This window comes from Drosophila biarmipes, chromosome X, assembly GCF_025231255.1.
Source record: "Drosophila biarmipes strain raj3 chromosome X, RU_DBia_V1.1, whole genome shotgun sequence".
In the NCBI taxonomy this organism is placed as follows: Eukaryota; Metazoa; Arthropoda; class Insecta; order Diptera; family Drosophilidae; genus Drosophila; species Drosophila biarmipes.
The window spans coordinates 12168755-12181243 of record NC_066611.1 but is presented as its reverse complement, the minus strand read 5'-3'; the positions used below and the strand labels follow the sequence as shown (position 1 = coordinate 12181243).

Below are 12489 nucleotides of genomic sequence, written 5' to 3'. Positions count from 1 at the left end.
GGGCATAATTATTTTAACGCTTTTGTGTAACCTTTTTGGAACATATAGGACAGTTAAGTATTTCTGAAATACATTTAATTTTAGTTTAACCTGAAAAACTTCATTCCAAACCTTTTTTTTATAATTTATAATAGAACCTCTGAAATGTTCCTGTTATATTATCCAATTGGAATAAAATAATGGTACATATTTCCCCCTATTTCGTTATCGATAAACACCTGACAGGTGAGAGAGGTAAAATAATTTGAACATTCTGCAGATTTACTTAGGCTTATTATTGAAAATTGTACTATAAATCAATATATATTTTTAAAACCAATTTTCCTCAGCTTTTCTAAAATCATATTATAGAATTTGTTTTAAAATCCGAAATGGGTTTGTTACATTTTAAAATGCTGAACATATTTGTGATCATAAAAACAACCTTAATTTTAGATTCCAAGGGTCGTTAGCTTTCTTAGAGATGCTTGACCTAGCGCAAAAACTTACTTTTAAACCAACACTAACTTTTCTGTATCAAAATTACCAAATTTTATTCGTGTACATTTGATGTAGGACGTCGCGTTTTTACATTTTCGAAACTGGTTTCAGGCCTAGTATATAGAAGCATTGGCGCAGCACAGCTGCAGTTGCCTCGCACAGCAGAATGCGGCTGTGATTGACGGCAATGATTTCGCCAGCTTTGTTCTTCTCGATACAATAACAAGAGTCATAGAACTCGGTGAACACTGTGCACACCTCGTAGCAGAACTCGCACAGGAAGTGCAGGAAGAGTTCCCTCGAGCACTTGATCAGGATGTCGTGCAGCTTCAGAAGGGTCTTGGCCAGCTTCCACTCCTTTTCGTGGGCCAATTCGATCTTGACCTTCTTCAGTATTTCAGGCAGATTGGAGAAGTCTTCGCCAGAGTTGCGGGCAATGGAGCAAATGCGAGTATAGGTGTAGAGTAGGTACACCGCAGTATTGCCGCGGTCCTCGAGCATCTTGTCAAATGAAAATATGTAGTCGCTGATGCGGTTGTGGCACAGATCAGAGTACTTTATGCATCCGTAGGCCAGGGACTCCTGGGCGTCCTTCAACTCTTGCGGAGTGAGGACCTGGTCGCGTCCGCGACTCTCCAGTTGCTGCAGCGAACGCTTCATTCCCTCGTCGAGCAAATCGGCCAGCTTGACCGTATCACCCGACCGAGTTTTGAATTTCTTGCCATCCTCGCCCAGAACGACGCCAAACTGGACATGATCCACGCGATGGGTACTCGGATTCAATATGCCACAACGTTCGGCGGCTTTGAAAATTGTGTTGAAGTGTGTGCTTTGTCCAGAGTCCACCACATAGATGATCCAATCGACGAATTCCTCCTGCGTGCGGTGACGCACCGCCGCCATGTCAGAGGTGTCATACGTGAAGCCGCCATCTGATTTCACGATGGTTAGTGGTATGCCGGTCTTCGTGTCGTCGGGCCACATGATCTCACGACCCTCGTCCTCCTCCAGCAAACCCTTGCCGCGCAAGAACTCGACCACCGACAGCATGCGGGACTGGTAAAAGGACTCGCCACGATCCTCGATGGTAATATCTAAGCGCTCGTAAATGGTTTTGAACTCCTTTCGCGACACATTGCAAATAAGTTCCCAGGCCTTGATGGAGTTCGCTTCACCCTTCTGCAGGGAGACCACTCGACTGTAGGCGCGCTTCTTGAAGTCCTCGTCCTCGTCGAATCTGTGAATTACTATCTTTTAGATGGGGCTTTCTTAGGGGGCAGCGTATGACAGCTTACCGCTTCTTGGACTCCTTGTAGAACTGCTGCAGATCGCTGATGGGCGGACTTTCGTTGAGGTAGTTGGGAAACCGATCTTCCAGGTGGGCAATCAGCATGCCGAACTGCGTGCCCCAGTCGCCCAGATGATTGATGCGCTGCACATCGTGCTCCAGGAACTCCAACAGGCGGCACACCGATTCGCCAATGATGGTGGACCGCAGGTGACCCACGTGCATCTGCTTGGCAATGTTGGGCGATGAGAAATCCACCAATACGCGCTTCTTGGTCACTTTTGGCGGCTTAACGCCATTACGCAAGAGTTCGCTCAAGGCTGTGGCGGCAAAATCTCTGCAAATATCAAAGTTATTTGGGTGATTACCATGGATTCGGGTGGGCCACCTACTTGCTCAGGAAAACATTCACGAAACCAGCGCCGGCAATCTCCAGCTTCTCTATGATGGGCGATGCAGGGCAGTGTCCTTTGAGCTCGTTGGCAATATCACGTGGCGCTTTGCTAATGCCCTTCTCCTTCAGTTTCTTGGCCAAGCCCATGGCATTGTTGCACTGATAGTCGCCGAACTTGGCGGATGTGCTATTCACCGGCGCAATGATGACGGGCGTGTCCTTGAACTCCGGAAAGGCTGTTGCAATTGCCTGGCCAAACACACTCTCCAAATGCTCGGTGATGGAAGAGGAATCTTTCGGCTTCGCTCCGCCGGCTTTTGATTCCTCGGCAATGGACTGCAGGGACAAATTAAGGATTAGCTTTTGTTAAAGCTAGTGAGGGGATCAGTACATTACCTTCTTCAGGATAAACAGGCGGTTCTTGAGCTTCTTATTTTCGATTTGGAGCTGCACCAGGTCGACGTCGAGCTGCTCCCCATTTTTGGCAGTTTCTATTCTGGCGGCAAGACCCTTCGTCTTGAACTCCTTTAAGGACAGCACTTTAGTATGGGTGTGGAGTGCGGGTTTTTCTCTGCTTACCAGTTCCCTGAGTTTCTGTAGCTCCGTATTTAGCTCGGACATGTTTCCTAATTTCGACTTTTGTTGCTTCGCTGATTAATAACAACAACAACAGCACAACGATGCCACATGGATGGCGGTTATCGACCATCGGAAATCGATAGAGAGGCTAAGGCCAATCGATGCAGTGTTCCCACTTTACCACTTAGTGCCAGTTGAATCGATAGTAATGGTTTGTTAATAAAATACTATCATTGTTCTGCAATCTATAATAATATTGTTACCTTTAGTATAATTATTAATAAAGCAATCTACCTTAAGTGGGTATTTTTGAGTTATCAACCTTAACCGACATGCCCCAGTGGGAACAGCGTATAACGTGCACCTTCCTGCGCCCACTCCTATCGATCCATCGATTTCTCGCCCATCTCTATTGTGATTAATTGTGATTGTTCTTTCGCTAAAAAGGTGTCTCTCAAAACCTTTTATGTGTATGTGTGTTTAATTCATTTATAGATTTTGTCACCTTGTGCATGGACACTTAAGGCGGAGCGAGGGGCACAACTTGAAGGGCCTGCGAAGTGCACAATTGGCTGCGTCGAAACGTATGCATAAATTAGGGGAAACAGATGTGTGTAACGCCGCTCCCATTAAAATTACAAGTTTTACAAATATAAATAGTGGCTAAGAAACGCATTTTCCGGGCAACACGAACGCTGTTGAGCGGCCGCTGCCTATTTATAACCGGGACACAAACTAGTTTTTAAGTTCCTCTGCTGCCAAAGTGCCAAGTGTCGGTGGGGAATTCGTAAAAGTTAAAAAAAAGTCATTATGCAGAGCAATGCAAAAAAAGTTTACTTTATTTTCGTACACCCATACGCATTTTGGCCGAATGTATGTGGGTTCGGCACCTTTGGGCACAAATACACCGATTTTATATAAGGCTCGACCAGATAACAAGCCCCCTTTCGATGATAAGGGATCCCCCTATCATATCATATCATATCGTTCGTATAGGATCACCAATAACATTCCAAAATGCCTACTAATGCGAGAAGGATTCGATGTTTCTTGGAGTTCTATAACTAAAATTCTTCGTATGCTTAAAATAAGGAATATTTGTTATTATAGCTATCTAATTTTGTGACTTACTTTCCCATAGAATCCTTTTTATCTTAAAGAATGTAACTAGTTTTTATTAATCTAGTTCACTTTATTTTAGCAGCGTGCGACCGCATACGTTAATTATAAAACATAAAGTTAAATTGAGTTCAGTTTCAATGGAAAGTATCAGCACCACAGGTCGGCGGCGGAACAACATGCGAATCAATGCCGAGGATAATGCCCTGGATCAAATTACAAAAGAGGTAAGACTCAGTCATCTTTCAGCATTTCTATATACTTATCCAAATAAAGAAATAGAGAGTATTTCATGTATATTACCAATATTAATTTAACTATTTCATAACTAAGATCCCTTATTTTAGGAGCACGAATGTCATAATCATTTTAGACGTAACTGTCAAAATGACAGTTATAATCTGTCATGTCAAATTTAAATTATGTCAAAAGTGGCACTTTTTACCCTTTTTTGTGGAATATTAACTTAAATAATTTTTATTTAAGTGAACAAAATACTTTAAATTTTATGGTCAATTGCTCTGTATAAATCTAGTTATAATACTAAAATAACAAAATCACAAAGTGTCAGTAGTTAACTGAATTGGTTTTGAACATAACAAATCTTTGTAATTCAAAGGGCAACTTGTAATTCCCAAAAAGTTTATGCCTAGTCCTTATTAAAAAAAAATGTTATGAGTAAAACTGCAAAGTAGTGCAACACTTGAATCAAATAAAAATGATTATCAGGCTACAATATTACCTGTATCAACCAACTTTATCCTGTTACTAACCTTATTTTCATGTCTAGGCGGAAGCGCGACTCGCCGCGCGTCGCCAGGCGCGTGCCGAGGCCCGCGAGATCCGCATGAAGGAGCTGGAGCGGCAGCAGAAGGAGCAGGAGATATCCGCCGACCGGGTGTTCGACATGCACAACTCCAGTGGCGTGGCCAGCGAAACCCTCTCCACGCACCCCGTGCGCCTCGCCTACGGCGGCCTGATAAACGTATCCCGTGCCTCAGCATCCCGCCGCAGCAGCGAGGACTCCGTGGAGGAGGAGGGCAGGAGTTTTCGCGACTTCAAGCACGAGCTTAAGGTATGCAGCAGCTGTAATTGGTGTCCTCCTACTGCCTACTAATGTGTACATCCTTTACCCATACCAGGACGTTGAGGAGCGGTTTCGGAAAGCGATGATAACGAATGCCCAGCTGGACAACGATCGCGCCTCGCAGGCCTACGAGGTGAAGCTGCTGAAGGACAAGTGCGAAATCATGGAGGAGTCCTTCGCCCAGCTGCAGCGCGAGTTCAAGGAGAAGATGCGCGACTGCAACGCCCTCAAGCGGAACCTGGACCGCGCCAATCTAGAGCTTAAACTAGTACAAGGACAGCTGAACGAGCGCGACTCGTTGATAGCCGAGCAGGGCCTGCTGATTGTGGCAGTTGAGAATGCCGATGGCAGCGATGCCAAGCGAGCTCTAGTGAGTGTTGAGAACGCAAAGGTGCTGGCGTCCGTTCAGGGTTCTTTAGGTGAATGTCCCAAGTTGCGATGCAGGTTCAGTCCAGGCTCCCGATCATTACCCAACGGCCAACTGCTTTCGTTTCAGACGTAAGACTCAAGAAGTTCAGCGACGAGAAGCAGCGACTGCTGGCCGAGGTGCAAAAGCTGCACGAGCAGCTGGACGAGTATAAGAGCGACGGGATGACCGGGCGGCGCAGTCTCTCGCAAGGTTCCTTTGGTGATGAGAATGACTACGAGGCCCAACGTACGTTACCCATAGTTACCTAATGACAACACAATGCTTTCCGCATGCCAAAGTTTCCTTACTATTTTATATTTACCCCGTTGACACCGCAACGCTTAACAAAAACTCTTTCTCAACTGATTAACCGATTTTCAGAATGATACTTTTTGTTATCTAATATTTATATTTTTATAGTTTTGTATTTATTTTGAAATGGTCTATATATACTTCATTTCCTTACATCCGATGGCATAGATCGGCTGCATTTACTCGCATTTTTGTATACCCCCATAACTCTTGTGTTTAACAATAAATTGTACACAATTATGGCAGTTCTGTTGGCGCAACACCGCTGCAATATATCTGTATTATGCCACGAGTCTTATTTCTCATTACTATCCGACAGGGGAATCAAACAAAATCATTTCAGACCATAAATACAAGCTGCAGAAGGCGGAGCAGGAGATCGCCAACTTGCAGTCGAGCCTAGCGCGCTCGGAGACCCAGGTGATTCGGTACAAGAGCACCGCGGAGGCCGCCGAGAAGGCGGAGGCAGAGCTGAAGGTCGAGCGCCGCAAGCTGCAGCGCGAGGTGAGTGGCATGGTGTTGCTCACAAGCACTTATAACTAATTATTTAATCCGTTTTTAATCTCCCCCAAGCACCGGGAACTCTTGGAGAAGCTGGAGGAGGCCGAGACGTCAAACAACCATCTGCTGAAGCGGCTCGACAAGTTGAAAAACGCCAAGAGTGCCATTCTGAAGGACTTATGATCGAAGATGGGAGCAGCTGCCATCTCGCCAACCATTGAAAGGTCGCACCCGATGACATAGGAGACACACGACGACGACATCATCAAAAGAGAAACATACAAATGCCGCAATTAAAGTAGCACTTCGATAGCAGTTTAATCGGTCTTAGTGGTAGCAAATCGATCATTTTTGAAGGATAATCCAAAATACTCTACCTTAAAAATATATATTTAATTAAAATATAACTAACAGGATAATAATTAACATAACTGCTGTCTGTATGTGTATGTAAAGCGCAAAGCACAAGTAACAATCCAATTGGTTCGGCAGTGAGTATGACATCATTTTTTACTGATACGCGTTGAAAAACATTTTAGTAAAAGAGAGACCCCCTAATGATCACTACCAAAATTGTTCACTTATTTGTATTCTATTGCTAGAAACCCGTTCCGTCGGCCGCGGTCTGCCAAGGAAACGCCCAATAAATGCCATTTTTAAGAAAATTTAAGCCAGCTCGTTCAAATAATTGAAGTTTATTTAAATTGTTTTCGCACTCGATGGTTTCACAACGTGGCAACGATGGTGGATGTTAGTTGTTGCAGATCGTGCTGGGAGGACCACTGCTAGGCATCTAGGACTCCGACTGGGTGGTTTGGCGCTCTGTGGGCAAGAAAACGTACAGATAAGCAATGGGCCATGGCGAGTGGTTTCAAAGTACAAAGATGTTGAGTTAATGGCTCGTTGGCTGTAAATTTTGGGGCCGGAGTGTTGGGGGGTTTAAAAATTATCTCATTTGCATGCAGATAAGTTTTGTTAGACACTTTTGGAATAAAGAACAAAGTTAGGCACTGGACTCTCTTGAGGTCAATGCAAACACTGGGAACAATCGGGTTCAGCCTTGCGCTGGCAGGCACTTACGACAGTTTTTAACTTATTTAATTGGCGACAGAACACCTAAGCCCTTTCATCTGAAAATACGTACAAATAAGGCGAAATGTGAAATAAAAATCCAACTCGAGTGTCCTCTTTGAGCTCTTATAGCGTTTTCTTGAAAGCAGATTTTATAAAGTCTATTTTTTTTACGCTTTTTCTATTTTTAATTGAAATATAAAATGGATAATATTTTGAAAAAAAAAATTTGCAATACTTAAAATAATATATTTTAAGATATGTCCAGAGAATCCTTTGAAAAATAAAGTTTTGTAACATGGGAAGATAAATTGTAGTAAATTTATAAGATCACTCCTTGCTTATAATAGTTTTTGAAGTGTTTTGGAATGACATCGTTTGTTAAATGTACTCCTAAGTTCAAGAGTAAAAAAAAAGTTTAGGAAATGTACCATCTTACGCCTGCAAGTAGGCAGCACTTATTGTAAAAGCGTAGGAAGTGCAAACATTACTATATTCCCCCTCTTCTTTGTTGGCTTTTCTGCTATTATCAATATTTTTAGCATATCAAAACGATTTTAAACATAGAACCAAGACTTTTTTGAAAAGCGGGTTAACCAGAAATCTCTTACAATCATGTTTTATCAAGACTTTTGGTTAAAATTTGATTGTAGGATATTTTTGAATTGGTTGATAAGACTAGTTATGATAGCTTCGACTTGGATTCCAAGTAATCCCTTAAAACCCCAGATAACTTTATATAATGCCTGCTATTCTGCGGGTCAATTGGTAGCTTTAGGCACTTGAAAATCGGGCGAAAAGTGGGGATACGTACGGGCTGGCCTGCCGTTGGCCCAGGGAGTGAACTTCACATGACTCGCGTCGCGCTTGGCGGCATCGGTGCGCAGGGGTCCCTTCAGGGACTCGCGCAGGACGCGGGCGGCGATGTTGGAGTATTGGATGTAGCTGCAATCGGGAATATTTGTATCAATCATGTTATATTACGTTATGTAATCCGGCAGCGAATGTCTTTTCGTGGTAATTTGGAAGCCACCACAGTTCGGGACAGGCCAGACACACTTGTGTAATGCTTACGTAAGTCCGGCAGCTCTCCAGGCAGTCATTGTGATCGTTTATTCGAAATATATTCACGCTACTCAAAATAATTTAAGATATTTCCTTTCAGAATCGGACTAGTGTGGCCGCAGGAAAGTTGTCATCGAAATTACCGCCTGGCTATCAGAAATATACTAAAAAATACCACACTAATGTGGGTCAAAGTAGCGTCATTGACTTGGCCACGTCAGCGGAACGATGGAAATGGAACAGCTGACCTGTTTCGTTATGACATACTTATTTTCTGTCAATCAAAATAATGACAGTTCCCGTTTTGGAACATAAATTATTATTTCATAAGAAGTATAACAGCAAAATAAATAACAATTAAAAATAATTATTTTTTAAATACTATAAAAAAAATGCTTCGGCATAAGCCTTACAGTTTATAGTTTTAAATCTGCAGATCGAGGATTATTTCAGATCAGATTTAGGAACAGTTTTTGGCGTTATGAAGGTCCTTTCTGATAGCTAATACTATTAGAAGTCTGAAAATCTAAATTTCTACCTCAATCTAATGTTAAATGGGTGCTTTTCGATTTCTCTCTACTAATCATAATTTTTTTAATACTTTCCCCTTTCCACTTTAAATAAGACCAACATGAAATAAAGGATATATTAGATTATTTATTTATCATTGACTTTAAGTTAGACTTTACAGATAATATTTTAAAACTTAACAGAAGAAAACACTTAAAATCTAATTAAATATGGTATATATACAGAACAAAAAAATTTGCAATATTCTTCATCGCGGCAAAGAATCGATCTGACGAGTAATTGCTGAATTTATGTTTCCATAGACGCACACTTAAAAGCAGAACGCAGGGGAGAATTACTTATTTTTCACATAATTAGGTTTCTCAATATTCTTGACGTATTCGAAATAAGTGTTGTGTAATTACTCATTTTCTAATTAGGTTAACAAGTCCGATTCTAAAAGCAATTAGCATTGTATCCGTATTTTACATGTTATAAATATGCAGTCTAGCAACTTTAATACAGAGTATACGCATTTTGCAGATGCTCGTGAATTCCTGTGTGGTACATATATAAAATATATATTGTATGTACATTAATATTTTAAACAAAGCGCCTTGTTCGTCCGGACATACATTTTTATAGTTTAATAAATATACTTTTGACTGCACAGAAGTGTAATTTATACATATATTTTTTTTATTTCTTTTTGTTTAATGCAAATTAATTTAAATATTACACTATTATATAATAATTTAGTTACAAAATAGAGCAATTTGCGGAACAGCATCTTCCAGAACCGCCTTTACTATTTTGTCTTTGATCTAAAATGAAGGAAAATCAAATTAGAAACAAATAGGTTTTGGTTGGGCAGAACTTAATATGGCCCTTAGGGTTTTATAAATACTGTAGGAGATACTTATATCCTAATAACTCACCTTGTGAATTGGGCTCTGGCAAATTATCACGTGGCACTAAATGCATAACAGTCGTTTTGCCTAATGGAAGTCCCAGCGCTCCTAAAGTTACATTGCAATGAAGAAAACGGCCTTGATAAATCAAGCGCAAGATTTCGGCTTTTGCTACAGTTTCGTGAGTCCAATCTGGAAAATATGGGAAACATGTTAGTATTGTATAGATTAAGATGTTGGAAGTACATATGGAGGGGTATGATGTATGATATGGTAGCCGAACACTGATTTCTATGGGTTAACCAATAGGTTATAGACAATCCCATACAGAAATAATCCAATTTGAACTGCAATCGCATGATCCGAGTTGGAAATTCCATATTATTTACACAATATTACTTATTTAATGCGAGCCCTAACTTATCTTTATGAGAAAAGATCAAAGAGCCATGCTCTTTCATAATATATATCCTTTTCATAAGCCTTTTGAAGGCTTAAGCAACAGCACTCCATTATATTCCATTATTTGGCTAAATAAGTCGTAGGGTATTCATAAAAATAAACATAGCACTACATTTACTCACCTTCTGGCCAATTATCAAATACTGTTTGTGCAATATCACCTGCGGAATCTGACGGGCTAAAAATAAATTCTTTTGTTTTACCACTAACAAGAATGAGGCGTAGGTTAATCTGGAAGTACAAAAGATTTTGTTAGTAAAATATTCTTATAAGCGTCTTAAAATTTAAAGTAAAAGAGAGATATATCCAAGAGGTTTATAGGAAAACAGAAAATAGATTCTAGGATTTATCCAGCTGTCATAAAAACTATTTATATTCTATTTCGTAAGCAATTAACATTAGATAAATAAATAAAATATAAAAATCCTTGAACATTGCTGGCACAAGAGCACAGAGTGAAATCAAAGTCTACCCTGATTGGCCTTCGATTAAGTTGGGAAGGTCAATTTCGTAACAGGGGCTGTGAGCAGTTGGCAAAAAGTTCAAGTGTCGGTTGGGAAACACTTCCTGCATCTACTGCACACCCAGGCCTGGGGTTGCACAGGCAGGTCTACGGGCTACACCACACTTACTTTATCAGATGGTATTGTTCGATGCATTTTCTGTGTGGCCAGCGGAGTGATGTTGGCCTTGACATTGGTGCAACAATGGGTGGTGACCTCCGCGGGGCTGAGGATTCCGGACCCAGAGCCTTCGGCGGCCAGCGGGGACGAGGGCTCCGACGAGGTCATCGTTGGCGAGAAGTTGGCCAGCAGCTGATGCTGATGCGAATGGGGTTGATTATGGACGTGGGTATGGGTGTGGGTGTGGGTGTGGGCGTGGGGCTTCCCCTGGTATCGCAGCGATGGGGGCTTCTGGACCAGCGCGTACGTCTGCCGCTGGTGGTGCACCGCCGCTATGGTGTCGGTGCAGTAGGAGAAGGGCGGAAAGGCCTGCCCGGCCGAAGACTTCCGCTCCTGCACGCTGGTGACCAAGGGCGATGTCGCGGACCTTATCGCCCCCAGGGAACCAGAACTGGAGGCACTCGACGACGTCAGGGAGTACGAGCGCTTCGGATTCAAGGACTTTCGCTTCTGCTGCTGCTGTTGTTGCTGTGCCTGGCCAGCTGCGATGGCAATGGTGGCTGTTGTTGTGGTCGCGGCTTTGCTCTCCTGGGCTTGTTGTTGCTGCTGTTGTTGCTGGACTGCAGTGGTTGTGGGCTTTTCGATCGAAGATGTTACCGACATGGCGAGAGGGTGCTTTTCCCAACTGGGGCGATTCCTCGGTGGCTCGCTCACTGATCCGACAGTGGGCCAGGGCAGCACATCGAAGCGGGCAACTTTTCTGGTTGATTGCAGTCGATTCCCCCGTTGGCCAGTGCCATTTTGCTGGGTTTTCCCCGATTCGAAGCGATTGGAGGCGACTTTCAGCGCTTTTCACCGACTTGATGTAACTTTCGACTGTTCGCCAGGCCACTAGCAGTGTGCGCAAGCTACATGGCTCGCTTTTCGGCCACTAGAATTTTAATTGGATTGCGTTCAATGGTTTTTCCACCGAGTGAAACAATTGTGCGACTGCTCCTCCTCTTTTCTCTTTCTTTCTCTCGATGTTTTCCTTATATATCTGCGCACCCACACTTGCCCGCCTGCCTGCGTGTGTATGTGCTTATTGTGCCCAGTGTCCAGACACTGAAATAGAGCGAAAACGGTATGTGTGATGAACAGGGGCGCTGGGATGCACATAAATTACATCGATAATGGCTTATTTGCAATGCCAAACTGCTCAAACATCTCTCAATTACATATTAATGTCTTTGTACATATGTGCGCGTACGTGTGTGTGTGTGCGCGCGCTGGTATTGGATATAAAAGTACTTTCGCGTTCAATTTTCCTCTCTCTCTCTCACACTGTTTAATTTTTTCTTTGCGCTGATAGCTGGTTTAACCTGCAGCCAATGGGGTGTTGCACTAAAGCGATATACCTGGGGTTCACTTGGGTTTTACCTCTTGGCATTTATCCTAGCCCGAGATGACACAATTTTTAATTTTCCTATAACGACACGATGGTAAATACTTATACATACTCAATTTTTTGCATTTATAAAACCAGTGTGACCAGAGTGCGCGAGCAGTAAGCAGCCAATTATGGGCGGGTTCCCCTGGTAGGTATTTTTTCGCTTGGCAGGTCCGAACAGCTGATGGTGGGGAAATAAATGGGGGTGTTTACACTACCACTAAATTATTTAAGGGGGTTATATTGAAC

The 12489-nt window shown here is 42.6% G+C and overlaps 4 protein-coding genes across 11 annotated transcripts; 1 reads left to right on the top strand and 3 right to left on the bottom strand.

The window, feature by feature from the left end:
- Positions 1 to 507: 507 nt before the first annotated feature.
- On the bottom strand, positions 508 to 2856 carry LOC108025908 (probable arginine--tRNA ligase, cytoplasmic). Its single transcript, XM_017096592.2, has 5 exons — positions 2742 to 2856; positions 2559 to 2687; positions 2161 to 2498; positions 1776 to 2105; positions 508 to 1717 (listed from the first exon to the last, which is right to left on the bottom strand). Exons 1-5 carry the CDS (start codon positions 2781 to 2783, stop codon positions 568 to 570), a joined length of 1989 nt encoding a protein of 662 aa, XP_016952081.1. The 5' UTR covers positions 2784 to 2856; the 3' UTR covers positions 508 to 567.
- A 292-nt stretch (positions 2857 to 3148) lies between these two features.
- Positions 3149 to 6839, top strand: LOC108025888 (leucine-rich repeat flightless-interacting protein 2). 6 transcript variants are annotated; one of them, XM_017096565.3, is made up of 7 exons: positions 3149 to 3211; positions 3946 to 4087; positions 4651 to 4935; positions 5003 to 5366; positions 5444 to 5602; positions 5988 to 6172; positions 6242 to 6839. In XM_017096565.3, the coding sequence occupies exons 2-7, from the start codon at positions 4001 to 4003 to the stop codon at positions 6350 to 6352; spliced, it is 1191 nt and encodes a 396-aa protein (XP_016952054.1). In that variant the 5' UTR covers positions 3149 to 3211; positions 3946 to 4000; the 3' UTR covers positions 6353 to 6839. The 6 variants fall into 6 exon arrangements, with proteins under 6 accessions (XP_016952054.1, XP_016952055.1, XP_043949291.1 ...); XM_017096566.3 differs by having other exon boundaries at positions 3155 to 3211; positions 3943 to 4087; XM_044093356.2 differs by having other exon boundaries at positions 3180 to 3325.
- Positions 6840 to 6848: 9 nt separating this feature from the next.
- On the bottom strand, positions 6849 to 8478 carry LOC108025890 (protein stunted). Of its 2 annotated transcripts, XM_017096569.3 has the most exons (4): positions 8315 to 8478; positions 8055 to 8185; positions 7250 to 7299; positions 6849 to 6991 (listed from the first exon to the last, which is right to left on the bottom strand). In XM_017096569.3, the coding sequence occupies exons 1-3, from the start codon at positions 8341 to 8343 to the stop codon at positions 7286 to 7288; spliced, it is 174 nt and encodes a 57-aa protein (XP_016952058.1). In that variant the 5' UTR covers positions 8344 to 8478; the 3' UTR covers positions 6849 to 6991; positions 7250 to 7285. The 2 variants fall into 2 exon arrangements, with proteins under 2 accessions (XP_016952058.1, XP_016952057.1); XM_017096568.3 differs by lacking the exon at positions 7250 to 7299 and having other exon boundaries at positions 8315 to 8477.
- A 464-nt stretch (positions 8479 to 8942) lies between these two features.
- Positions 8943 to 12356, bottom strand: LOC108025887 (uncharacterized). Of its 2 annotated transcripts, none has more exons than XM_017096563.3 (5): positions 12231 to 12356; positions 10821 to 11915; positions 10311 to 10419; positions 9754 to 9918; positions 8943 to 9639 (listed from the first exon to the last, which is right to left on the bottom strand). In XM_017096563.3, exons 2-5 carry the CDS (start codon positions 11472 to 11474, stop codon positions 9575 to 9577), a joined length of 993 nt encoding a protein of 330 aa, XP_016952052.1. In that variant the 5' UTR covers positions 11475 to 11915; positions 12231 to 12356; the 3' UTR covers positions 8943 to 9574. The 2 variants fall into 2 exon arrangements, with proteins under 2 accessions (XP_016952052.1, XP_050740691.1); XM_050884734.1 differs by having other exon boundaries at positions 12209 to 12336.
- Between the last annotated feature and the right edge of the window lie 133 nt (positions 12357 to 12489).